At 39.3% G+C, this 24,940-nt stretch overlaps 1 protein-coding gene across 15 annotated transcripts in view; it reads right to left on the bottom strand.

Annotated features, from left to right (window-relative positions):
- Nucleotides 1-13,863: 13,863 nt before the first annotated feature.
- Nucleotides 13,864-24,940, bottom strand: part of MBNL1 (muscleblind like splicing regulator 1) — a 191,961-nt gene continuing 180,884 nt past the window's right edge. For all 15 annotated transcript variants that reach the window (XM_090055243.1, XM_090055232.1, XM_090055234.1 and 12 more), the window contains 2 exons: nucleotides 20,833-20,907; nucleotides 13,864-17,316 (listed from right to left, as the gene is read on the bottom strand). In XM_090055243.1, the coding sequence (XP_089911369.1) occupies nucleotides 20,851-20,907 (57 nt within the window). In that variant the 3' untranslated portion in view covers nucleotides 13,864-17,316; nucleotides 20,833-20,850. The remainder of the gene's footprint in view (nucleotides 17,317-20,832; nucleotides 20,908-24,940) is intronic.

The raw sequence follows: 24,940 nt of genomic DNA, 5'->3' as shown, positions 1-24,940 counted from the left end.
GAAGGTGATTAGGAACAGTCAGCATGTAATTCAGCATGGATTCACGAAGGGCAAGTCATGCCTGACCAACCTAATTGCCTTCTATTATAATAGATATAAATATATATCTATTATATGATATAACTGGATCTGTGGATGCAGGGAAAGCAGTAGATGTAATATATCTTGACCTTAGCAAGGCTTTTAATACCATCGCCCACAATGTGCAAGCAAGCTGAGGAAGTTTGGGTTGAATGAATGGACTGTAAGATGGATAGAATATGGCTGGAGTGTCAGCCTTGTCAGATAGTAACCAATTGCTCAATATCTAACCTGCAGCCAGCATCAAGTAGAGTGCCCCAGGTATCAGTCCTGGGGTCGATTTTGTTCAATATCTTCATTAACTATGTGGAAGATGGGATGGAGTGAACCCTCAGCAAGTTCACAGATGACACCAAGCTTGGGGGTGTAGTAGATACACTGGCTAGGATTCAGAGTGACCTAGACGAGACAAAAGTGACCTCTAAAGAAGAAGTGCACCCTCAGCAAGTTTGCAGGTGGCACCAAGCTGGGAGGAATAATAAATATGCTGGAGGGTAGGGTTAGGATTCAGAGTGACCTAGACAAACTGGTAGATTGGAAAAAAAGGAATCTCATGAGGTTCAACAAGGACAAATGCAAAGTCCAGCAGTTGGGACAGAAGAATCCCATGCACTTCTATAGCCTGGAGACTGACTGGCTAAGCAGCAGCTCTGCAGAAAAGGACCTGAGGGTTACAATGGATAATAAGCTGGATATGAGTTAGCAGTGTGCCCTTGTTGCCAAGAAGGTTAACAACAAACTGGGCTGCATTAGTAAAAGTATGCCAGCACATCGAGGGAAGTAATTATTCTACTCTGTTCTGCAGTGGTGAGGTCACATCTGCAGTACTGAGTCCAGGAGAGATTGGGGACTAAGGCACGTGACTTCTGAGGAGATGCTGAGGGAACTGGGTTTATTTAGCAGGCTGCAAAAGATGATAATTGAGAGGGGATTTGATAGCAGCTGTTAACTACCTGTAGGGAGGTTCAAAAGAGGATGGAGCTAGACTGTTGTCAGTGGTGGCAGATGACAGAACAAGGAGCAATGGTCTCAAGTTGCAGCAAGGGATGTTTAAATTGGATATTAAGAAAAAAATCTCATGAGGAGGGTGATAAAGCACTGGAACAGGTTACCTAGAGAGGTAGTGGAATCTCCATTCTTGGTTTTTACGGCCCACCTTGACAAAGCCCTGGCTGGAATGACCTAGTTGGGGATGATCCTGCTTTGAGCAGGTGGTTGAATTAGATGACCTCCATAGGTCCCGTCCATCCCTAATTACGAAGTAGATTTATAAACATAATGATGTTGTATAACTATAATATCTGCACCATTACTCACATGATTACCATGAAAGTGGAATATCCCTCCCTAAAGTCAGTAATTCTCATTCTGTTTGCCCCTGCAACCCACCCTACTGACTACATATTAATCTGTGTGACCCCTAGGAGTAGTGTAGCCAGAAGTGGGAGCAGTGTAGTTGAGTCAGCTTGGTTTTACCCAAGTTGGTCCTTAACCAAAAGCACTATAGCATTTCAGAAGAGACGCCCTGTTTCAGGACTTCACTAGAGTGGCTATGGTGCTTTTTATTCAAGAGCATGTAGAGAGCAGCACAGAACCTCAGTATGATGCTGTCTGGTGCCAGAGCAATACCCAGGGTAATCTGCCAAACCTCTCGTGTTTATCCTCACTATTCACCTGTGGCTTGTTGCAATACTCCTTGAGAACCACTATGCTAATTTTCAGGTCCAGCCAGCTTTCAAAAGCATAGTCATAAAGGAGGATTATTAAATAATAACATACGCTGATTGTTAAATGTTATGTTCAGAATGAAATCCAGTGGAACTTCAAGTAGCTCTGGAAATTTTAAACTCGGATCATCTTGACTTGTCCCCTTCGATTCCACATCCTCACTGGACCTAAATAAGCTTTCACTGGTATAAATGGAAAGGTCCCTATAGTGTTCAAGAGGAGCTGGGTCAGGATCAGAATGAGATGTGAGAGTCTCTTTAGTGCACATTGTTTTAAATGGTGATGAGGTGAAGTATTACATGATTTATTACATGGTGATCAGGTCCTATCATGCATGAAGAACACAGTGTGTGCACATGTTAGAGAGTTCTGACAATCCCCTGCATTAAAGGAGACTGGAAAGACTGTATTTAAACAAGCCACTCTGTCTCCATCACAATTTAAGTATCAAACAGCATTCCCTGCCCACAGTCATTTTTAATTTTTTGTTGTTGTTAGCAGTGTTGACAAACAAAATGTGTAGCGTACTTCTGATTTTCCTTCCTGGCTGTGATCAAAGATGTGTTCAAACTGATTAAAAATTTTAGTTGCTTAAGACCAGTATTCAACAGCTTGCCCCTCACATACTAATTGCTTGTTTGAGGTATCTAAAATTGACGATAGCGTACTACTGACACTGTTATTGAGACCTTTGGCTATTAAGGAAAACAAATGACTAGCTGGTCCAAGGTACAGCATGATCTGTGCTGGTACAGCACAGCTGAAAGGTAAAAATGCACAGTCTGACAAGTAGCTAGTTCAATAACTGGAAAACAACAAAGAATCAAATAAGAACTGAAAAGAACCAGTATTTGCATTAAGGACAATCAGTTAACAGAGTCCTAAACCCAGATGTTTCTAAGACCTGCAGTCCACATAATTGCATGTGCTTTTGTACAGAAGTGATTCCCTTAGACTAGGGTTGAGGCACTGTACTGGGGCAAAGTGAAAAAATGTGCACAGCCTTAGCTAAACTCTAGCTCTTCTTCAGGTAACTAGAGAACTTCCGATTCCAGGACATTGTATTCATTCACACAGAGCCAGTTTACTTTGGTTTTCCTCAGGGTAGAGTCAGAATTGGGAGTCAGGAGATTAGGAATTAAATCCCAGCTCTGTCAAAGACTGTCAGATCACAATGTCCATTGAAGGAGGAGGAGAGCAAACACTTAGAACCAACTTCTGTTCTCCTCTGACTGCAGTAAAAGAGTTTTGGACTAAGACTGGTGAAGTGGAGAAGCGGCACTTAGGGGCCCCTGGTTTCTGCTTAAAGTTAGGTGTGCAAATATGATTCACAAGATAAATCTGGAAATTTCAAATAGGAAATTATAATGTTAAAAATGTTCTGCCTGTTGTGGGTTTTCTGAGCCCCTTAAAACAGTAAAATTGCTCTATTGTTTTATTTAGTCCAAAAAATGAGTAAAAGCTAAGAGCTGGCATTTTCTGGTGGGTGCCTTGAGTCTAATAAGGGATACCTTGAGAGTCAGGAGGAGTGCCATGAGTATAAAAAGGTTGAGAATCACTGTTTTAGAGGATCAGTATAGCTTTTGGTTTTGAAAACTTCCTGAGCCATTAAGGATTGCAAACCTTTCTTTGTCACTATGGCTTGAAAGTGTGTGTGTGGTGGGAGCACATGCATGCATGCACGCACATACAAACATACTTACTGAATACCTACTGAATAGCAAGAAAATGCTATCAAAACTTGAAGTCGCTAAGATGTCATGATATTTTTTATCACTATGTAGAACACAGACATTCAGGCTAGTGATGCAACATCTCTTCCGAAAGCCCCTAACAATTTCAAGCCTCCTTAAATTCCCTTTCTATTTTATTAGGATCTATCTAAGAACTGGTTACACTGTCTGCCTGTTCAGTGTGGCATAGGGTTTGGTCAGATTTTTAGATCTCACCAAATTCCAACACTGACATCTACTGGAGCTTATTTGATCATTGCAGAGAGAGATGACATACAGATAGAACAAAAAAAATAATTCTGCAGTTAAATATATTTTTTAAATAATTAAAACAAGAACAATGTTTAGGAATTGAAACATATAATGCACAATTATTACACTGTTTTTCAGTAGCAACATAGTTCATTTAGTAATAGGCTGTAATAGGCAACCTATTTTTTAACTTTAGAAGACCTTAAGAATCATACTCAATACATGTTGTAGATGGTAATTTATATTTAGATAACAAATGCATTACAATATTAAAAGCAAGTGTCTAGATAATAAATAATCCCATCAAGTTTGCTCTCAGTTTATTTTCCTGTATATACAGTCGTCTCCCTTGTGCCCATAAACCATCAGAAAAGCTGGACAAATTAAAACTCCATTTATAAAGCTGAAGAGCAAAGGGCAAGACTGTGATTATTTGTTTTCTACATATGACAAGTACTTTTCCATTCCAGTGCCTGCTGTTCTGGTAGTGCCGACTCAGTCACAGGGTTCATATTGGAGATAATGAACATATCAAACTGGAAAAGAAAGCTGTACTTAGCAGAAAGCAGTTTTGCAGTAATCCCTTTCTGTGCAGTTCCATTTCCTAAAGGGGATTTCAGTTCTTCATTTCCTAAAGCATCAGAACAGCAGAGGCCTGGAAACAGTTGGATTTATTTTTGTTGTTGTTGTTACTATTATTATTTTAAACATTTTAAACATCAATTTTAAGAGTTGTTAGCACATTTTGTCTTGACTAACTCTAATTTAAAAGCTTGGAATGCTAAAGGCTTTTGAAGGACTGCAGAGTTTTATCTCCAAAAAGATTACCTAATGAAGGTCTAATTTGGAGATACTGATTGAATTCAAGCAATGTAATCACATTTAGCAACAGCAGCCTGGAGTACTCAGGCTGGCTAAAGTTGCATGGCATATCAGGCCACTGCTTCAATGTGTGTAGTCAAGATGTAGGCATGCTCTTCACCACATGGCCACTAGTTGACATTAAGCATTATAGTATTATGACAAAAGGCACAAGATGGTGCTGTTAAGCACAGTTTTGCAAGTTCTTTTAATAGTGTGTGAACCATACTTAATTGTGGAAAACACATGGCACTATTTATTTTGTGATGCAAAGTGTTTGTGGTTCAGCTCTCTACCTTCATGCTTTAAATTAGAGTCAATTTTAGAGGGAGAGAGATTTTTGGGTAACCGGAGTGCATATAATTCCTCGAGGAAGGGATTGTCTGCCAGCTGCTTAATCACCTCTGTGCCAGGTAAGTACCAGGTAAATGAACCTAATTCCATTGGGAAAATACCAAGTCTCCACAAGAAACTGATTTGACAGATAACTCTGCAAAGAGACAGCAGTGCATCAAAAGCCTCAGTCTTCTCCTTTGCTATCGTAGTCACTAGAAAATTATTTTTCTCTCCATTTTTATTGTCCAAATAGCAACAGGTAAATACTGAAGGTGTAAATAAGCTTTTGCCTCCTCCTTAAGCAAATTGTGGAACTTGTTCCCTGAATGTCTGCCCTACATGAGGAATGGGTACCTACTCTAATTATTCTACTCTGGTCTGTTTGTTCCTTACCATCTTACTTCCATGCTTGCTCCTGGCTGTTCTCCAGACTTGTAGTGTAGTTGACTCCCCAGTGAGGTTATTGAAAATGAGGGGCTTTTGGTAAGAGAAAGTTATGTTTAAGGTAATGATTTCTTTGCATACATTTCATAGATTATTTCTTTGCATACATTTCATAGATTTGAATAGATTTCATAGACATTAGGGCTGGAAGGGACCTCAGAAGATCATCAAGTCCAGCCCCAGGGGCAGGAAGTCAGCTGGGATCAAAGGATCCCAGCAAGATAAATGTCCAAATATCTCTTAAAGGAGTCCAGAGTAGGTGCTTGCACCACCTCTGGCGGCAGCCTGTTCCAAGCCTTGGGGGCTCGGACAGTAAAGAAGTTCTTCCTTATGTCCAGCCTGAAACAGTCTTGGAGGAGTTTGTGACTGTTTGAACTTGTTGTCCCTTGTGGCGCTCAGGTGAACAAACGTTTCTCCAGATCCTGATGTACACCCTTGAACCTGTGCTTTTCCAGGATGAAGAGTCCCATGGCTTTCAGCTTCTCATTATAAGGCCTCTTCTTCTGCCCTCTGATCATGTGCATGGTTCTCCTCTGGACTCTCTCAAGCTTCTCCACATCCTTGTAAATTGTGGAGCCCAGAATTGGATGCAGTACTCCAGCTGAGGCCTCACCAAGGCCATGTACAGTAGGAGGATGACATCTTGGGATTTGCTTGAGAAGCATCTATGGATGCAAGGCAGAGTTTTGCTTGCTTTACCAGCTGAGACATTGAATTGGTGGCTCATGTTCATCTTGTGGTCAATCGTGATCCCTAAGTCCCTTTCAGCTGTGGTGCTAGCAAGCATAGCACTGCCAGGCGTATAAGCGTGCTGCAGGGGGGGTTTTCTAAGGTGGAGTACCTTGCATCTTTTGATGTTGAACACCATCAGGTTTTCATCCATGCATTTTCTGAGCCTGTCTAGGTCAGCCTAGATCACCATCCTATCTTCAGGTGTGGACGCTTTATCCCAAAGTTTGGTGTCATCTGTGAACTTGGCCGGTCCACTTCTGATACCAATGTCTGCATCATTAATAAAGATGTTAAAGAGTATAGGCCTGAGGACAGAGCCTTGGGGAACCCCACTGGTCACAGCGCACAATGATTTACTTTCATCTATTATCACTCTCTGGGTCCAACCTTGGAGCCAATTCCCCAGCCATTGGGCTGTGATGTAGCCAAGGCTGCAGTTGGCCAATTTTTCCATGAGGAGATCATGGAACACCAGACCAAAGGCTTTTTTACAATCAAGATATATGACATCAGTCTCTTCGCCCTTGTCCAGGTGATATGTCACCTGGTCATAGGAGATGAGATTTGTCAGGTAAGACCTACCTGCAACACACCTGAGCTGGCTATCCCTCAGGATGTTGCCATCAGCCAGTTTGTCAAGAATGGTCTCTCTGATAATTTTTTCCAAGATCTTCCCTGGGATAGAGGTCAGGCTGATGGGCCTGTTGTTTCCCAGATCTACTTTCCTCCCCTTCTTGAAGATGGGCACCACATTGGCCTTCTTTCAATCTTTGGGCACCTCACCTGACCACCACAAGTTCTCAAAGATCTGTGCCAGTGACTGAGCTATAATGCCTGCCAGCTCCTTAAGTACCCTGGGGTGTAAACTGTCTGGGCCAGCTGACTTGAAGGTGTCCAGCCTCTCAAGGTGTTCCTTCACATGGTCTGCATTGATGTAGGGTAACAATTCTCCCTCACCCTGGCCGTCCCTTGTGGCTGGTGAAAAGCCAACGCAAAATACCCATTAAACAGGTTGGCTTTTTCCTGGGTGTCGGTTGTCAGTTGTCCCATTTAGTTTAGCAGAGGTCCAATATTGCCCTTGCTTTTCCTCCGGCTCCCCACATATCAAAAAAAGGACTTTTTATTGTCTTTGATATGTATAGCCAGTTGGAGTTCAGTTGCAGCCTTGGCGTTCCTGGTTCACTCCCTACAGGTGAATGCAGAATATTCCTCCTTTGAGGTGGTTCCAATCTTCCATCCTTTATAGGCCTTTCTTTTTAGATGCAGGAGGTCCACAAGTTCCCTGCAGAGCCAAGGGGGCTGCTGTGCCCTTTTGCTGCCTTTGCTCCGAGATGGGATAGACATTGCTTGTGCTTTCAGAATCGCTCCCTTGAGGAGCAACCACTCATTCTGAACTCCCCTCCCCTTTGGATCGTAATTGCCAACAAACCTCCTGAGCTTGTCAAAGTGAGCTTTCCTGAAGTCGAGGACTTTGTTTTGGTTAGATCCATGGGGGCTTACAAACTGGAAGCTCACAGAAATTATGAGTCTTACAAGTCACCAAATACGCTGCAAGTGCTGGTATGTAAATACCTATCACCTGATTTAGAAAGCAGGGCCACTGGATAGCCAGGGGCAGATTTTGACACAGCACCAATGTAAGGACTGTATTATTTTCAGGGTATGTATGCTGAGTGGCAGAGCAGTATGGAACAGGAATGTGTGGAGGCCTGCTGAAGCGGTGCTGCAGACAGTTATACAGCACAGTAATTGCTTTTTGATAACAATTTAAATGTAATTAAATATGACCTTGTTTTATTTGCCATTTCTTCTATCTTTAATAACCCATTTTCTGAGTGTCATGTTCCTCTCAGGTTCCTATAATTTGTTTTTCTTTCCTCTTTGTGTTGGTGTTCTTTCTCCAAGTGTTCATGCAGCATAAAGCAGTGAACAAGTGTACAACATAATGCTCATAATTAGCACAACCATAACCAGATTCCTTGCAGCGACACAAAAGAAATAAAGAATATTATTTTATATTGTACAGTAGACTCTTGCTTAGTTCAAACCCACAGGACAATTCCCTCTGTTCAGCTATGCAAAATATTCATCTAGATGAATCAGCTATAATACAAAATAGCACCAAGAAGAGAGAGGACTGTAACAACAAACTTACATACACTACAGTCCAGAGACATTTATTATAAATATAAGCATAGCTTTTTGCTTTTTTGCATTCTCTGGTGACCAGGTGGAAGTTCATTTAATCTATTAATTCATATAAAAAGAGTTCAATTAAGTAAGGGTTTAGTAAACTGACCTTTGATTAAATTCTGATAAGATTCTTTACATTGTCTAAAGTCGGATAAAATTCTTTGTGTCAAGTCTATTGATGACAAATGGATGAATCTTGACTGTACTCAAGTGTTATCACTGTAGTATGTACAATATCTGCAGCTTTTGGCAGTAGATTTTGTCCCATAAGTTTTGTTTAATACTTAAAAGATGCTTCTAAGACTTAGAAGACGCTTAAGTAGCCCTTACTTACACAACTACTTAACTGTTATTTTTGGCACAGTCCAAAGCATGGAGTTCAAAGCAGCTACTCTCCTTCTGTGTGTATGCAGTAGGCTGCATTTTGGCTGCAGTGATGCCCAGGCAGATGATAGTCTGCCTGGGCACCACTAGCACATGCATAAGACCAAGTAAATTCTGGAACTGTTGCCACAACTAATGGGCCAAGGAGAGCCTGCCTACTTTTTCACAGTGGGTAACACACTTCCTTGGGGAACTAGGTTCTAGATCCCCGTCACCTTGTGGGGGAGGATGGGGGTGGGGTTCGGGTGGAGCAGATATGAACCTGCACCAGTTGTTTCAGCGAAGTGCCCCAGCCACATAGCCATGAGCTAGGTATTACTTAAAGTACTCTCCAGCCCTCAACTTGAAGGCTGGTCAGCCAACAGATGGAGATTTGTGAAACCAAACACAAAATAATTCAGAAAGAGGATGACTTAATGAGATGTATGCTATTGTAAACTGCCAGGAGGGCTAAGTTTTATGCTAGGCCCTGTCCACAATGGCACAGAAACTGAGTGTTGTTTATCGATTTTATGCCATGAATATTATGCACAAGTTGGTGGTTTCCATCCAGTACCAGGGCCAGCTTCAAGTGGAGGCTGGAAAGTGCAATTATCTTCGTATCCTGTGGCCTTCAATATTCTTATCCTGTGGCCTGGTGATGAGAGCACTAAGAGTTGAGATTCTCATTGAGTGACATGACTTCAAGGGCTGGAGCTTTAAAAATACTAAATATTGCATGATGAGCAAGTTGCAGAGCTGGCTATATGCTGCACTGTTACCAGCAGTACTAGGAGGCCTCTGCAAAGCTTCTATGAAGATTTTCTTCACCTGGACCTTGCACTCCCAGCAAGTTTTGACTATTTTATCTAATACATACTGGAGATGTATCTTTACCCCTCCCCCTCTCCCCCCAGTCCTGGCTGGCACTGAGGCAGCAGCTCTCCCTCCCTCCCCAACCTTGGAGGGTCTTATGCAGATTACTGGTGAGCAACTGTGTAGCCCTATGTGATGCGGCACTGTACCACACAGTGCTATAGGACAGCTCCTGTTACATCCAGGAGCATTTCTGTAGCACTTGCACCAATTTTGTATTGTTTAACAGGCAGGGCGTGCACACTAACACTTGTTTGTTTTTTAAAGTGCTACAAGGGAATATATAGTATTACAAATATAGCATCTGTCCACAGCCATACTGTATTACCTGTAGCAGGCTACCTTTTCACACTAAAGATATATTTCTAACTAGTTCCATTAGGAATGATATCAAGTACTTAATTCTTTTCCACCCAACCTTTCCAGATTCAACAGCAAAACTTAGATGGCTTAAGTTTCCAGTGGGCTGCATAGCCTGTATTAACAGTTTAGCAGTAGACTTGCACCTACCTACTCAATAGGCAAAATAGGATCTGTCCTGTTGCTTTTACCTTGAGCACCTGTATCATAAGGCAGTAGGAGATGGAGGAAAATGAAAAAATAGCCAAAGGTAACCTTATCCTTACTAACAAGCAGGTAGAGGCTATTCACCACAATCCCTTCAGCTGGTCCCATTAAAGGCTGTGATTTAGCAGCTGTTTAAGGAGCAGGCTAAGTAACAGTGATTGCAGGTATTCACTTTTCAGCTGGGCTCAAGCATTGGTCAGCTAACAAATGAAATTCTAGTTTAGGGTTTTTCTTTGCCCCAAAAGCAAGAGATTCCTGAGGGTCATGAATGTAAGTGCACGAGTGACTGAGTCTGTCTGTCTCCATTTGTCTGCCTGTAGGAAGAGGGCCTTAATCATAAAAACCCAGGAACAGCCTTGATTTCTATTACGGTTGCTGCACGTGAGTTTTCAATGTAGTAACTGGTCTAAGTATAAAGTGGTCTGATCACATTGTGCCTGACTGTGTCTCATTCTATTCACCATCTACCTTCTCATATGGCAAATGTGAAAAGACTTATGTTTTAAAATGAGAGCTTCATAACAGAAGGGCCCAGAGGAGGAAGTTGGGATTTGCCCAAAGTGAGAAATTCCTAAGATTTTTTTTTTTATATTTACTTCGCAGTACCTGTGCTCTCTAACATCAACCACATTAAGGTAGAACTGTCAGATGAGGACTCTTCAGGAGTGCTTCACATAGCATGTGTACATACTGAGAATATGAAAAATGTCCTTTGTTCCCTCTTCTAAACTTGATTTTTAGGATTTTTAAGTAAATAATAGAGGGCAGGCAAACAACCGTAACCAGAAAATCTTATTTAGCAAAATAACCTGTTGTTTGTTTGTTTTTTTTAAATGTACAGGTGTGAAACCCTTTTTCAGAAGACTATACCATAGAACAAAATTGCAAATTGGGTCTGAATACTAGGAAGATCTTTGCCTTTGTCTGCTCCCTTGTAAGCTCTCATCAGGTCCAAGCTCTGCATTTCATCATGTTTTTATTCCAGAAAGGTAGTTTCATTTTTCTCATATAGAATATGGCACTTGCGGGAAGATGGGGGGAACTTGAAGGAAGAGACATAAGGCCAGCCACATAGGTTTCAATTAAATTGGTTTTATTTATCTGGGAGCCCCAAAGCAGAAAATAGGGAGCTTCAAGATGTTCTTGTACCCACAAAGGACTAGGGATAGTACTTGGAAGTCCCCCTGTACCTAGAGGCCATTTGGGCTAATGTGGTTTAGGCACACCAGTTTCTGTAGCCAACCGCAGACAAGACAGTAAAGTGGCTCTCCCTACCTCCAGCCATCTTTAACTCTCCACCATGAATGACCAGGAACTTATTTATGGCTCAGTTGACTAGGGGCAGGTTTGGGCACTAGTCTAAAATAATGCTTGAACTCATTTTTCTGGACCTATAGGCAAACACCTGCCGCTATGTTCTCAGAGACAGTGTGGCAAATTCGGATGCTGAAGCCTGTAAATCCTATTAGCCCCTTTTTAAGCATGTCTAAGCATATACCCATTCATAGTAATGTTCAAACAGTCCCTTTCTCTTATGTCTGTTCTGCTTTGTATGAATTTGATTTAAAGCCATGCGGGCCTCTGATTTCCTTGTCTGAAACAGTTGGGACAATTCCAGCTACATTTATGTTTATACCTAAGTAAGCAAAACAGAGGCAACACTAACTTAGATACCTTAATACAGCACTTTTACTAGCAGAATACACTTCAGTGAGGGCACAAGAGTTGGAGGATAATTTTATAACATCTGTGGTAACAGTTCTAGAGATTTGACCAACTAAGAATGACAGCGGTCACAATGAATATAATAAATCATCTCAGCTTTACTTGCCTTTGTGATTGCAGGAGTATCTCCTGATACTGTCTTTTAGGCCAGGTACAAACTTTATTCTTTTACCAGTGTAAGTGATTGGAAACTGATCTATACCTGCAACAGAACAGAAGCTCAGCATATATAGACTGGTTTAAAAGTGATAAAACCTGGTCTAAGGTTTGCCCCCCACTCCCATGAAAAAGTGAATGTATGTTCTGTTTGCTACCAATCTAAAACTACGCTGTCTTTAGAAAACCACATAACTTAGATCGATTCCGCCTTGGGCATTTTGAATGTCTGTACTTAGCCCTAAAAGCTGATAAAAATTTGTTAAATCTGGTGTGGAAAAACATGCAAAGGGAAAGATATAAGAAAGTTACTACCAAAGGATTGCTAATTCTAAAAGAGTACTACCAGTAGTAACAGCTTTTGATGGCAATCATTTGAAAATGTAAGCAGAACAGATGATACAATTCAAAATGGTCCTGAATCAAAATTCTGGATTCAAATGTTCCTAGGCTTTGAGATAATTAAGATCCAGATAAAAATGTCATAGCGTAGTTTCTTCTCTGTCAGTAATTTTTGGGTAGCATACAACCTTCTCATTTTAAATAACCACAAGAAGTTTGAGAAACAGTTTTTTATATATATATATACACACACACCTCAAATGTGAGCCTGGACACTAAAACAAAGAAGAAGAATTGATTAACTGTGGTGAAGGTAAAACTGAGTTATTACAGAGTTTTACCTCCTTCCACTAGAAATGGGAGGACCTGAGTCAGTATACAATGACTTCTAGTCTTAAAGTATATCCAAATCTTGCTGTAAGTGCTACTCTTTAGCCATGTATATGTTACTACTATGCTATTCATAGCTGAGAGCAGGCTCTACACACTGTCCAGTTTCACGCTCACACAAGTCTGGCATATAAACAATATATAAATAAGGTTATTGGAGGATCTGAGTGCTAAGATAACCTGAGAGTGGTGCGGGGGAATGAGCTCAGGACCCCTTGAAACAATGTTTGATACCTAATTTCCTGGTCTGAACACACATAGAATAGAGGCAAGTATGTGGGTCTTGTTTCTCTGTGGGGCATAGACTTGGGCCTTGAAGTTCAGTACATTAGTTCTACATCCATGTGTTTAGACTGAAAGCTCACTCTCCCTGGTTTCATTTACCTATATTTTCCTACTAACATCTTTTATCATATTTTCTGTATGTACGAAAAAAAATTGCAAGACTGCATTTGCAAGCTATAGAGCTAGGACTTAGCTTTATTGAACATTATGGTGACTTGTATGTCAACTGAAGGTTCCAAAGGTTGAAAGCTGAAGCTAGATAAATTCAAAATAATTGACGTTCCAGTTTTTAAGGGACAAATTATATAAGCATTGCCAGACATGTAGTGGATTCTCCATCATTAGAATTCTTTAGGTCAGGATGTCCTGTGGTAGGCCACAACTCAAATAGTAGCTATGAAATTCATACAGAAATTATTGGATGATGTTCCTAGGCTTACACTGTGCAGCAAATAAGACTAGAGAATCATAATGCTATCTTGTGGAATTTAAAATCTATGACATGGTAAATAAAGTTAGGAACCCAGAGAAATTAATTTTCAGTAATGCACAACATAGGTCTGCAAAGGAATGCTAATACCTGACTCGGACATAATAGAGTAGAATTGTGTTTCATGGCATGTATTGTATATTTAACATGAAGTACGTAAGAAAAACAAAAACGATACAGACAGTTAGCTTTTTCAATTAAATTATTTTCCCTCAGACACAAACGTGTGAATACATTAAACACACACACACAAAACAAAATAATGTAATTTTTAACCTGAGATAGAAAAATATAATTAAGAAAGAGAAGTTTTATTAGGGCAATTTCACTTTATTTTTCCATACAGCAAGGTCAACTATAGCAGTAATAATAAAATAAGCATAAAAACAAATTGCAGCCCAGGACAGAGTACATAATTTGGAGCAACTACAAGCAAAAAGTAAGTTTGTGATTACATAATAGTAAAACCAAGCACATCTGTCCTTTCAGCAGATGAAAGTTGCAGGGTTGCAAGTAAGTGCAACGTTATTAATTATTCAATATAAATACTGGAGATGCCAGATAATATAATGGCCTAATCATTTTTTCTTTCCAGCTTTGGCTTATAAAATTACATGGTTTCTTGAGTGCTTTCTATTAAAATGGTAAAATCTGATAGGTTTATTTTTTCACCTGCTAAAAGAACAGGACCACTACAGCAATAAAAAATAATCACATAACAACTACAGCTACGGTGTGCTGTTTGGTTTGCCTGTTCATGATTTAACTCTTTTTGTGAAAGTCAATATTTGTTTTGAAGGTTTTTTTGTGAACAATAAACCACTGAAATTGTCAAACTGGTTTGAATAGTATAATATTCTTAATATAGTTCTTTTTTGATACTTTAAACATGCAGTAGTTTTTGAATAATGTACGAAATATTTGATCCATGATTTCACCTTGATGGTTTGAAGTACCTGCTTTTTAAATTTTTATCTCTCTCTCTCTCTCTCTCTCTATATATATATATATATAGAGAGAGAGAGAGAGAGAGATACATATTTTAGTAATGATTTTCAGGCAGATTTGACCCAGTGGAGTTTTTGTCAGTCATGAGATCTTGGAAGGATGGCATATCTTTCCAGCTGAAAAAATCCTGGCAAACTACAAGCTGTCCACATAAAGCAAAGCAACTTTTTGAAGGGGTATGGAGTGCTAACTCTGTGCCACTTTTGCAAGCAATTTTGTTCAGCCTGTCATTTTTATTAGCCTTAACAAAACTCCTTGTAATTATAGACATTTTTATTCAAAATAAGATCTTACTATTATACAGGTTTCTCTCTTTTTTGACTATATACAGAAGTGCAAAAAGTCAACCTTCTCTCTATACGTTCCCACATGCTAAACTGCAGCATAATCAACCCTCAAGAGTTTGCACACACACTATAATTCTTGTTACGTAAACTTTGAGTATTTGGATTATCAAAACAAAAGTCCCTTGATCTATTGATTATGCAGCTTATTTATAACAAGGCCTGATATTCAGGGATTTCAAAAAATATTTAAACAATATTTTAACATTTGAAATGGATACAGTAGAAAATAAATTTTATTCTAATATCTAGGAACTAGATTTTCTTATAATAACTAATTACAAACAAAATAAATCATCAAAATATTACTCAATTGTCTGCCAGGATTGTTGCGATAGCAACAACTTAACTTCTTACTTAGCAATGATTATATAATTATAAGATATCCATATAAAAGATCTTTGTTCTTTTAATGAAAACTAGACAAGAACTAACAATGACTGACATTCTTACATTGTAATATTAAATCAGTAAAATATAAATCATTTAGTTAACAATACGAATACTCATATGACACTACATGTAAATTCAAAACTGAGTATGTTATGAAGAAAAAAAACCTACATTTTTATTTATTTTTTTTGTATTTTGAAAAAGTCATCAGTAAAATCTAATAAAACAAAATTCTATAAACTGAAACGGTATTCAACTGGTAATAGAAAATGAAAACAATCTAATAAATGTAAGAAATAAAAACTACATTTTTAACAAGAAAAATAAGTAATATTCTATAATGTAAGTAACTACAATAACATGTGAAGTCACCTATACTTTCTTAACACGATTGAAATTACATTGGTATGGGTTTTAACCCGTAATGTAATAATCTAAGGCTTTAATAGATGTACAGTACAATCAGTAAAATCAACACATCATTCTTATACTAGAAAGCATCTCTCTCAAGCATAAAAACTTGCAGTAAACTTGGAAGTATGGAAAGTTCTAGAACTGAACTCTCACTTCTTCCACTCCACACTATACTACCAGTGACCTGGCCCCCACTTCAGCAGTTTGCTGAACAGAGCAAAAATATCCTTTACTAGCTGCAACATCCAAACCACAAAAAGGAATTCCTTTGGATGAATCCATTCTTAAAAACTTGAATGCACATCTATTTTTTTATTTTATTTTGTAAAGGCTTTCTAAGGCTATAAGCAGTTAATCTGAACAAAAAAAGATCACATATAAAACTCACCCAAGTATTTAACCCACCCAATTTCTACACTAATTAACATCTCCATTTTTTCATATTTTGGTTTGTCATGCGGCTGATGTCAGTGCTTCTTTCTTCTTTGTTTAGAGTCACTGTTTTGAAGCGTGACTTTGATGAAGCATTTAAGCAAAAGTGAAACCCATCTCTGCAAAGCATTTATAGTCTTTTGACTTTTGACAGAGGCTATAAATAGAAGCAAAATAAGTTCCTCAAACATTTGTTATTGTGTCTCAGAAATGGCTTTTCCCTTTTGTATATCGTGTTATATGGTATAATATGCATAAATATTACATTACAATGTCTTAAAATAGTTTATATATGTGTATATGTCCAGTATGTGTTAAGTTAATTTGTATCGATAAAATACCTTTCTTGTGCTGTCTACTGTTATGTAAGGTAGAATTGGCCATTTCTGAGACAACTTTGGTTTTGAAACAGAATGGTGCCCTTTGACTGATCAGTACTAACAAAATAAGCAAAAATGTGGCTCTGAAAAATAACACTGCAGAAATAATACTCTAATTTGATGTACAGTCTATGGCACTTCATGAGAATCCTTTACAACATGGTACTTAAAGCCATTGATGTGCTTTAAAATATACACAGTTGTGGTTTTGCTTGGCACATTCATCTCTGTCAGATACCTCTCTTACCACTTCTTACAATCTATTACATTAAAAATATTACTCTTAAACAAAAATTACTGTGCATGCACGCTCTCATCTATAATGGCAATTTTAAATACAAGGTGCACCTTTGTTATTTGTAAACCTTGAAAGAAATAAACTTACTTAAAAAAAATTATATCTTGGTCTACAGACGTACCAATACATAATAGATTTATGGTTACATCATAGTCTGTCTTTTCAAGATGACTTACATGAGTATGTAGGAAATAGACTACATATGCATATCTAAATATATATATGCATACTTCTGTGCTAGAAAAGATAGACAATGTTGTAGTTTTAGACAATAAGATCACCTCAGCACAAATATCAATTCAATGTACAAAGTATATAGGCAACAGTGTGCAGTGGATTTCCAAGTTCTTGTTTCTTCTTGTTAACATGCAATGTGTGGACGTCTTACTGCTGAGGGAGTTTCGGTGTGTTTCTTGACGGTATATACATTATGGCTAATGATCTTGTCCTTTCCTCTACCCAAGCACACTGTCCTCTTTCTCTTTAGTATGATCTAGAAAAGGAAAAAGAAAGGAAAGAAATTTAGCATGTTCATTTATTCCCTTTAATTACCTTACGGGCACAGTCTTGCAGTTTCAGCACGAGGGGAATCTGTCACCAAAATTAAAAGGACTTTTGTACCAGCATAGCGATGAGGCTGGGCACCCCAGCAGTTTTCCCAGTCCCTCTGCTCTAGTTATGCCAATGGAGTTTTGTATACCAAATGTGAACAGTACTATTTCCCAAATAATATATTCATAACAAAGATATGGTTTACAGACATTATTGTGTAATGATGAAATTATTTATGAAAATAGAATGCCATCATGATTGAGCCATATTTCCTGCCTGGCCCTCCCCACCCCTATAGCTACTAAAGCTTCAGGATTAACAGAGTACTAATTAGTTATTGGGGTTTTACTTAGGACCATACCTTGATACCACTGACATAAATGCAGCCAGTAACATTGAGTTTGGTGGCATCAAGAATTTGGGTAACATTTTAAAAACACCTGAAGTCCACATCCTCTTCAATGACAGCAATTGGTAAACACCAATTAATTTCATAAGACACATGAAACATGCCTAAATAAATTATTTTGGGATTTGGGCTGTACGGGTACATCTGTTTAATGCCAGGTAGTGCTCAGCAGGGCACTTCAGGTTAGGTCTGTGTGTGTTAACTTCAGAACAAGAAACAGCAACAGGCTATGCTGCAACTTGGCAAATTAATTATGCTGAGAAGCAGAGTGCTTAAGTCCCTTTGAAAATGGAATTTGGACTGCAAAGTCATTTACATCCTTATGAAAATTATATCCCTGGCCACAAATGAGAAGAAAATTATGATTCTATTTTAACAAATAAATAACCACACTGTCAGGTTAAATAGCGTATTTGGCTATGGTGAAATCATCTCTTTAAGAAAACAACAGAAATAGGAAAGCTGTAGATAATAAAAATGAGATGCTAAATTGCAGGAGGCAATGGTCTATGGGAGGAATAATTAATTATATATATGATTTAGAGAGAATGCAGTGAGGAAATTAATAAGGGGAGGGCATAATTGGAAATAGCTTTTATGAACTCTATAATTAACCTGGGTCTACCACACAGGAGACCTGGGTTCAATTCCCAGACACTTATACAACTACAGCCATGGAGGCACCAAACATCTGGACTTAGTCTGGTCTTTGGATTCTGTCTTAGTGGCCTAAAGGGAGGATGGAAGGTCTGGGCAGACTCCACTCCTCCAAAAATTCCTGCCCAGGCATATACATTGAAGGTCTGGGTGGCCTTCATGCATATACCATGATCCAGGAGGATTGGCGGTTGCCAATTAACCTGGAGAATTCATTATATGTTCACATTTAGCTAGTTTAGTGAGTTTTTAAAAAAATATGACCAGACTATATATGCACTGATAAACCCTGTTAGGGTTAAGATTTACAAGTAGTAAGTACAAGTAGTAGGTACCCCCAGGATTAGATGGCTAACTTTGTATCTCCTGTAACCTAGTTGCATTCCCCTCCTCACCCCCATCCCTCGATTGTTAGTCCCTCACTTGGGCAATCTGTATTTGTCTACCAGCTTTGTCATCTTTTTTGGATTCCCAATCCTAAATGTATACTAATAAAAGTCAAGTTGTTCTCTTACTTTGGGCTTAAACATCAACTGATGTCATGAATAAACTTCTTTCTGTGCTGAAGAAAGCTAATAATCAAGTGGCTATCCAGAAACACCAGAGCTATGATTTATTTATATGTAGGGTATGACCATAAATGAAAGCAGTTGTGAGGACAGAGTAAACAATACATTATATTCCACTTAAACCTGAAGAGTAGATGGTAGCTCTGTAATGGAGAAAGAGGTAGAAGTGAAGGCATATATTTCCTTCCAGAAGCTATTAAGTTATCCTAGCATAGTTGGATGAGAAATTCTATAAGGCTAAACCAAAACAGAGAGCTCATATGTCATAAATATAAACTAAGATTTCAGGATCGAAAATGCAGGGAAAAAAATCTCAGAAACAGAGACAAGTGAAACCAACTAAAAGCCTGTCTGCAAGGAAAGACGCTAAATTATGAGAAGCTGATTGTAGTTCAACCCCAAATTATGCAAATGTAGATTGAACTTGCATTCTCCACATGACCTCTCACTTTTCTGTAACCTATATCACAAAAATACCTCCCATAACTTACCATAATTTGGCAGTCTCTGCTCCAAAGAATCCAGGTCTTAGTTAGATTAATAATTAAACTCTCATTCTCATTTACAGAATTTTGCAAATTTTGTGATTAAACAGCTCTTTCAGAAGAAAGCCTCAGTTTAGCCAGGTGCCCTATTTATGGCCCACGGTATATATCAGAGGTAGGCAACCCCTGGATTCTGGATTTATTAATAAAAGATTTCACTCCAAACTGGTATGATATGATTCCCATCCTACCAAGTCTGGCAGGCTCCCAAGTTATTTTTCCCCAGCTTATGCTGTCTTTTTAGGGCAGTGGAAGGCATCAGACAAATAAGCCTAAACTAATGAGATGGCAGGATTCTCCACCTGATTCAGCCTTTCAATGGGTGCTTAAATCCTACAGGGAGAAACAGTCTAATTACTGCTGACTCACTGGCATATATGGGGCTTACTGGGTTCCTCTTCCCTGCTCCTGCCAAAATGAGTGAGCAGATGTTGACCCGAAGCTTCCAGAGGCTAAGAAAGCACGGCAATTAGAGCACACCTGGCACCATCTCAAAGTCAGACACTTCTAATGAGACAGACTTGCTTCTCAAAAAAGTCTTCTGTGTGCTTTAGATTATGAATGCCATTAATTTAAACTTAATCACTGCTGTATCTTTTATGTCCAGTAAGCGGATGATAATAGATACAAAGGAACTGAGTTTGCTACATCCCATGCCCCCTGACGACCAAAAAGAGCTCTGTATCCTCTGTAAGGCCACTGGCACCCAGGAAGTCTGCAGGCACACTGGTTGCCCAAGGTGAAACATCATTCTTATACTGTGGACAAAGCCTCTGACTTAGCATCCAACAGGCAAGCAGAATGGGCATGGCAGCAGGTGCAGAGTTTGTTCTTGGGGATCCAGATCTCCTTACCAGTGCAAGCACCAAGCAGGATTGTCTGTCAGTTTTATAAATCACAGGCTCATATGTTTCTGGAAGGAGGGTAGTTAACCACTGGCCTCTCTGCCGGCAGTGCCAGCAAAAGTGCCAAATATATGGCAGTTTGGCAATACTGCCTCTAAGGTACCGGACTGAAACCACTAACTTGCATCACTGATATTTGTCCAGTTTCTGTAATCCGCCGTTTAAAAAACAAACAAACCAAAAAAACAATTCTACATAAAAGCTATGGCCCCCATCACACAGAAGTTAGTATCAAAGAAACCCATGTCAAAAGAGCTTCTACAACACTTCTAAAAAAATTCTCCTTTAAAAACAGTATGTCTCAGTAAAAGACAAGTTATGCCTACACAAAAAGAGTATGAAAACTGTGGAAGCAACACATCAGAAACTTACTGTTTGATGACAAAATGTCTACATCTGTGTAACATATTTGTGGCTAGTCAGATGTTCCGCAGATATTATGGGTATCTATAGGTAAAAAATGTAAACAATGAATAATATGTGCAACACATCAACCAGGAGAAAACGCATTTTACCATCAAACGTTACAGTAGTTCAGAAAAAGCAACAATCAGCTGTGAGGTGGTGGATTTTACATTGTAACTACAGTATATGTTACAGTAAACTGAAGTGCTACAAAAGCCAGTTAAAACTGAAAAAAACATTGTGGTAGGTACACTTGACTGATGTATATAAGTATTATTGGTTGTTTAGAAAGTAAGAGAAGTTAAAATCTACAGAAGTTCATGCAGTGCAGTCATTGAAAGGAGCCCTTTTTGTTGGCCTACACAAAGTTCAATGATTTGGGTATTTTACTAAGTCATTTGAAACAAACACCACAGCCAGATTTTGAGCAATGTTTGCTAAATTAGTCTTTGGGTGCCAAACCAAGATGCCTTGCATCTGTTTTTTCACAGGTGGTACAAATTCACAGATTAACTACGCCGTGTATTCTTGCCGCCTGTGAAAACCAGGTTTTGAGTTGGGCACTGAAAAAACAAAGATTCTCTAAATTAGCAATTTATTTTTACAATGTTGGCCTTTGTAAACAGGACTCAGCTACACAGCTCTCTGACCATTCGTCAACAGTGTGTTTTCCATAAGATTAGCTTTAAAAATGAAACTGACAATATAACAATTACAAAGAGCACAAATAGCAAATCAAGACACAAGTTAGACAGCTCTTTCCTGGAGTCCAATCCTGCAGGCCCTCCAAGGTTTAACATAAATTAAAGTCAATGGGAGTGCACATACACAGGCCTTGCAGGATAGAGAACTTAATGAGAGAAACAAGACTGTTCGAAGTGAACTACAGATGTTAAACGAGCAGTATTAAACCCGCACCGCAACAAGAGGCAGGGAGTCAGACTGAGGCAGAGAACAGGTGCACTTATGTACAGAAAACCAGGTCCAGCACTATGTCATAATCCTGACTTAGATGTTGTAAAGAGCTGTGGAACTTGAACAGATAATATCCCCTCTCAGTCTCTCAGATACATAGCCCCACAGAAGAAAGGAAGGGTGGAGTTTTTTTTCTTAACTAATCACTAAGCAGAATGTTTTAGTGGTGGATCTTTCCAGCCCTTACATCCTTGCTTTACTTTTCATATAATTTTACAGCATTGCCAACTAGCCCAGAAATGTGCTCCAAGCATAATGAAGCTTTTCATACCATTTTTTCTACTGCTGCAGGAGAAGATGTTGCACCCAACTGTGTAGAAGCATCAGGGATAGTGCTGTCAAAACATACCAAGGACCTTCAACACCAGTCAATGAAGATGAAGGGCCAGATCTTAAGACCTTATGCATGCATGCACATTGCACGTGTGGCATTAAATCATTTCAGCATTGCTTAAATATTATATACATATATTACTATATATGTATATATTGAGGTTTGGCTGCAATACTTTACTGAAGTGTGTTATGAGGGGTCCAGGGAGAACAGGCATGAAATGGTCAGATTCTACAACAGCAAGGTTCCCCATTATCTATCTGGGGGAATGCATAGCAGCTTAGACATAGAAAAGGCATTTAAGAAATCTATTTTTTTTCTGTGGCTTTGTTTATTCTAGGAATTTTATGAACATATGCTGGGTACACAACTCAAATGACTTAAGGTTACTTGAATTGTGAATGAAATTACTCATACTATTTAGATATTTCTGATGGTTATTTACTTAGCTGACACTTACACATAGGTAATTGTTCTTGTAAATGAGTTTTCTGGGATTTTAATTCCTTTTCTGATCCAAGTTTTCAAAAGACTTAGTCCCTCAATTGCAATATTTTGCACTAGAACAAACTGTTACTTTCTCAGAAATATTGGAAACTACATCCAACTGCTGTGGAAACTAAACAGTATTTGGTTAAAATGCCTAATCTTTTTCTGGGACTTTAAGATGCATTGTTATAAATCACTGCAGTGATGCAATTCTCAAGCATGATGTTTCTGAGAACCTAGTTACTGTCTATACCACCAAAGGCTTTATAGTTGGCTTGGCATCAAATATTAATGTACAAGATGCTCAAGGCTGATAGCAAGGCTCTGGGTCTAGCCCTGAAAGTTACTAAATACATTCCACCCTATAGGTTTCACTGCAATGGGTAGCACACAACACCCTGATGGAAGAGCTTTGGCACGTCACAGGAATGGGTTCAGGATTTCTAAAACCAGCATCCAGTTTTACAGGTGCAATTAACTGCAGCTCTCATAAGAACAGTTGCCTGAAGGTGTATTTTTATTTATGCATCTGGATCTGATTGCACCTGCAGACTTGTTTGCCTTTTATGGTAGGATTTTGAAACCTCCAAGTTGGCATAATGACTGGAGCAGACTTGCATCAAAGGCAGGTACTTTTTAAAGCCAGCCCTTCTATACCATCACTTAATGACCCTGGCAATCAACTGAAATTGCAAGATAGTGCATAGAATTTTGTGGTTGAACAAAAGTCCCTTTTGCTATAAATGCTAAAGGAATATATACGACTCCCACTGAATTCATGTAGAGCCCTAGCTACCCAGCATTTGGTCCCACATTTTCTGGACAGTTGGTGTGTCCACATGAGATGCATTAATCTAATGTGCAGTAAAGTGTCACTGTCTACATGTGTGCAGTAAATTAGGCTAATGCATCATTTGCTAGTTCCAGGAAATATAGGTACTAGATTAATGGCACATTAGCTACTGCACAGTAGCACATGTGTAGACACTGACCAGGAGCAATTTGCTCCTAGTCAGCTCAGGCAGCAGGGGCATACTGCTACTTGCCTAAGCTCCGATGCAGCAGGGAGCTGTGCTGGCAGCTGTCTCCCTGCCACATGGGGATCGGGAACCGGGAGAGCTGTCCCAGACACATAGCGATCTCCAGTTGGGACTGCTGTGGGACCCAATCTCCACATGACTGGGATGCAGCAGTCCCAGCTGCTGGGACAGCTCTCCTAGCCACGTGGAGTCTGGGTCCTGCAGCAACCCTGGCTGCTGATCTCCATGTGGCTGGGATGCAGCAGTCCTGGCTGCCAGGACAGCTCTTCTGGCCATGTGGGAATTGGGACCAGCCACTGTGCCCCCTGCCACCCATAGCTTGGCACCTGGGGGAGTCTGGAGCTCCTCCTGGTTGCTAAAGTGGGGCAGACCAGGGCAGGAGCAGCCCTGGAGTTAACTGCTTCCATTGGGAGCAAATGTACTTCCAGCGGGCACACTTTAACATGTGTGCAGGGGTGTAGTTTAATGTTCCTGAATTTTCTGCAAAGAAAATCAAGGGACATTAATTGCACATGTAGATACACCCAGTAATAGTAGGCAATAATTCTAAAGGCCTAGTACAAACATGTAAAATTCATGTCAGAATACATTTGAATAAAGGAGTTGTGCACTGGTCTCTGGGGTGCTTTTGGTCTTTTACCTTTTGAAGTACAAGAAAAAAATGAATTTGAGTTTTTGGTAATCTAACTAAGAAAAATGTAGATGAAGCATCAGTCGGAAGGGATGGGAGTTAAACACAATTCCTGTTCCTATTTTATACCCAGCTATGGCAATATTCATGGTAGCTGCCTAGAAAGAATTTGATTAGGTTTTTAATGGACACTGCATTAGTTAAAGTTTGTCCATGGTAAAACTCATCAGGTATTTCCCTAATTCAGAAATTTGAACAAAGGCTTGTGAGCATGTTCCTGTGTGGCCCAATCACAATGTTTTTGTTTTGCTCTTCGAAGAGCTGAAGAGAGTCAGAACATGTTCAGACTACTAAAATCCTGATCCTGCAATCCCTCTGCACCCAGCTTCCATTGGCTTTGATTGGAATGTGAAAGGAAACGGAGGCTTTGTGTACACAGAAAAAAAAGCTTTCTTGTGTATCGTCCCTGACTTTTTAAATATGCGAGAGCAGAAATAAGCAGCATGGCCTATAAGTTAAGACTGAATCAGAAAATCTCATGTCAGGTATTTTTAGCATCAGAAATGGAGCTGCAGCACCATTTGAGCATGGATAAAGGCTTATTAA

Source organism: Crocodylus siamensis, chromosome 6 (genome assembly GCF_052110815.1).
Source record: "Crocodylus siamensis isolate JL-2025a chromosome 6, ASM5211081v1, whole genome shotgun sequence".
Lineage (NCBI taxonomy): Eukaryota > Metazoa > Chordata > Crocodylia > Crocodylidae > Crocodylus > Crocodylus siamensis.
The sequence above is the reverse complement of the archived record's forward strand: the minus strand, read 5'-3'. Positions and strand labels throughout refer to the sequence as shown.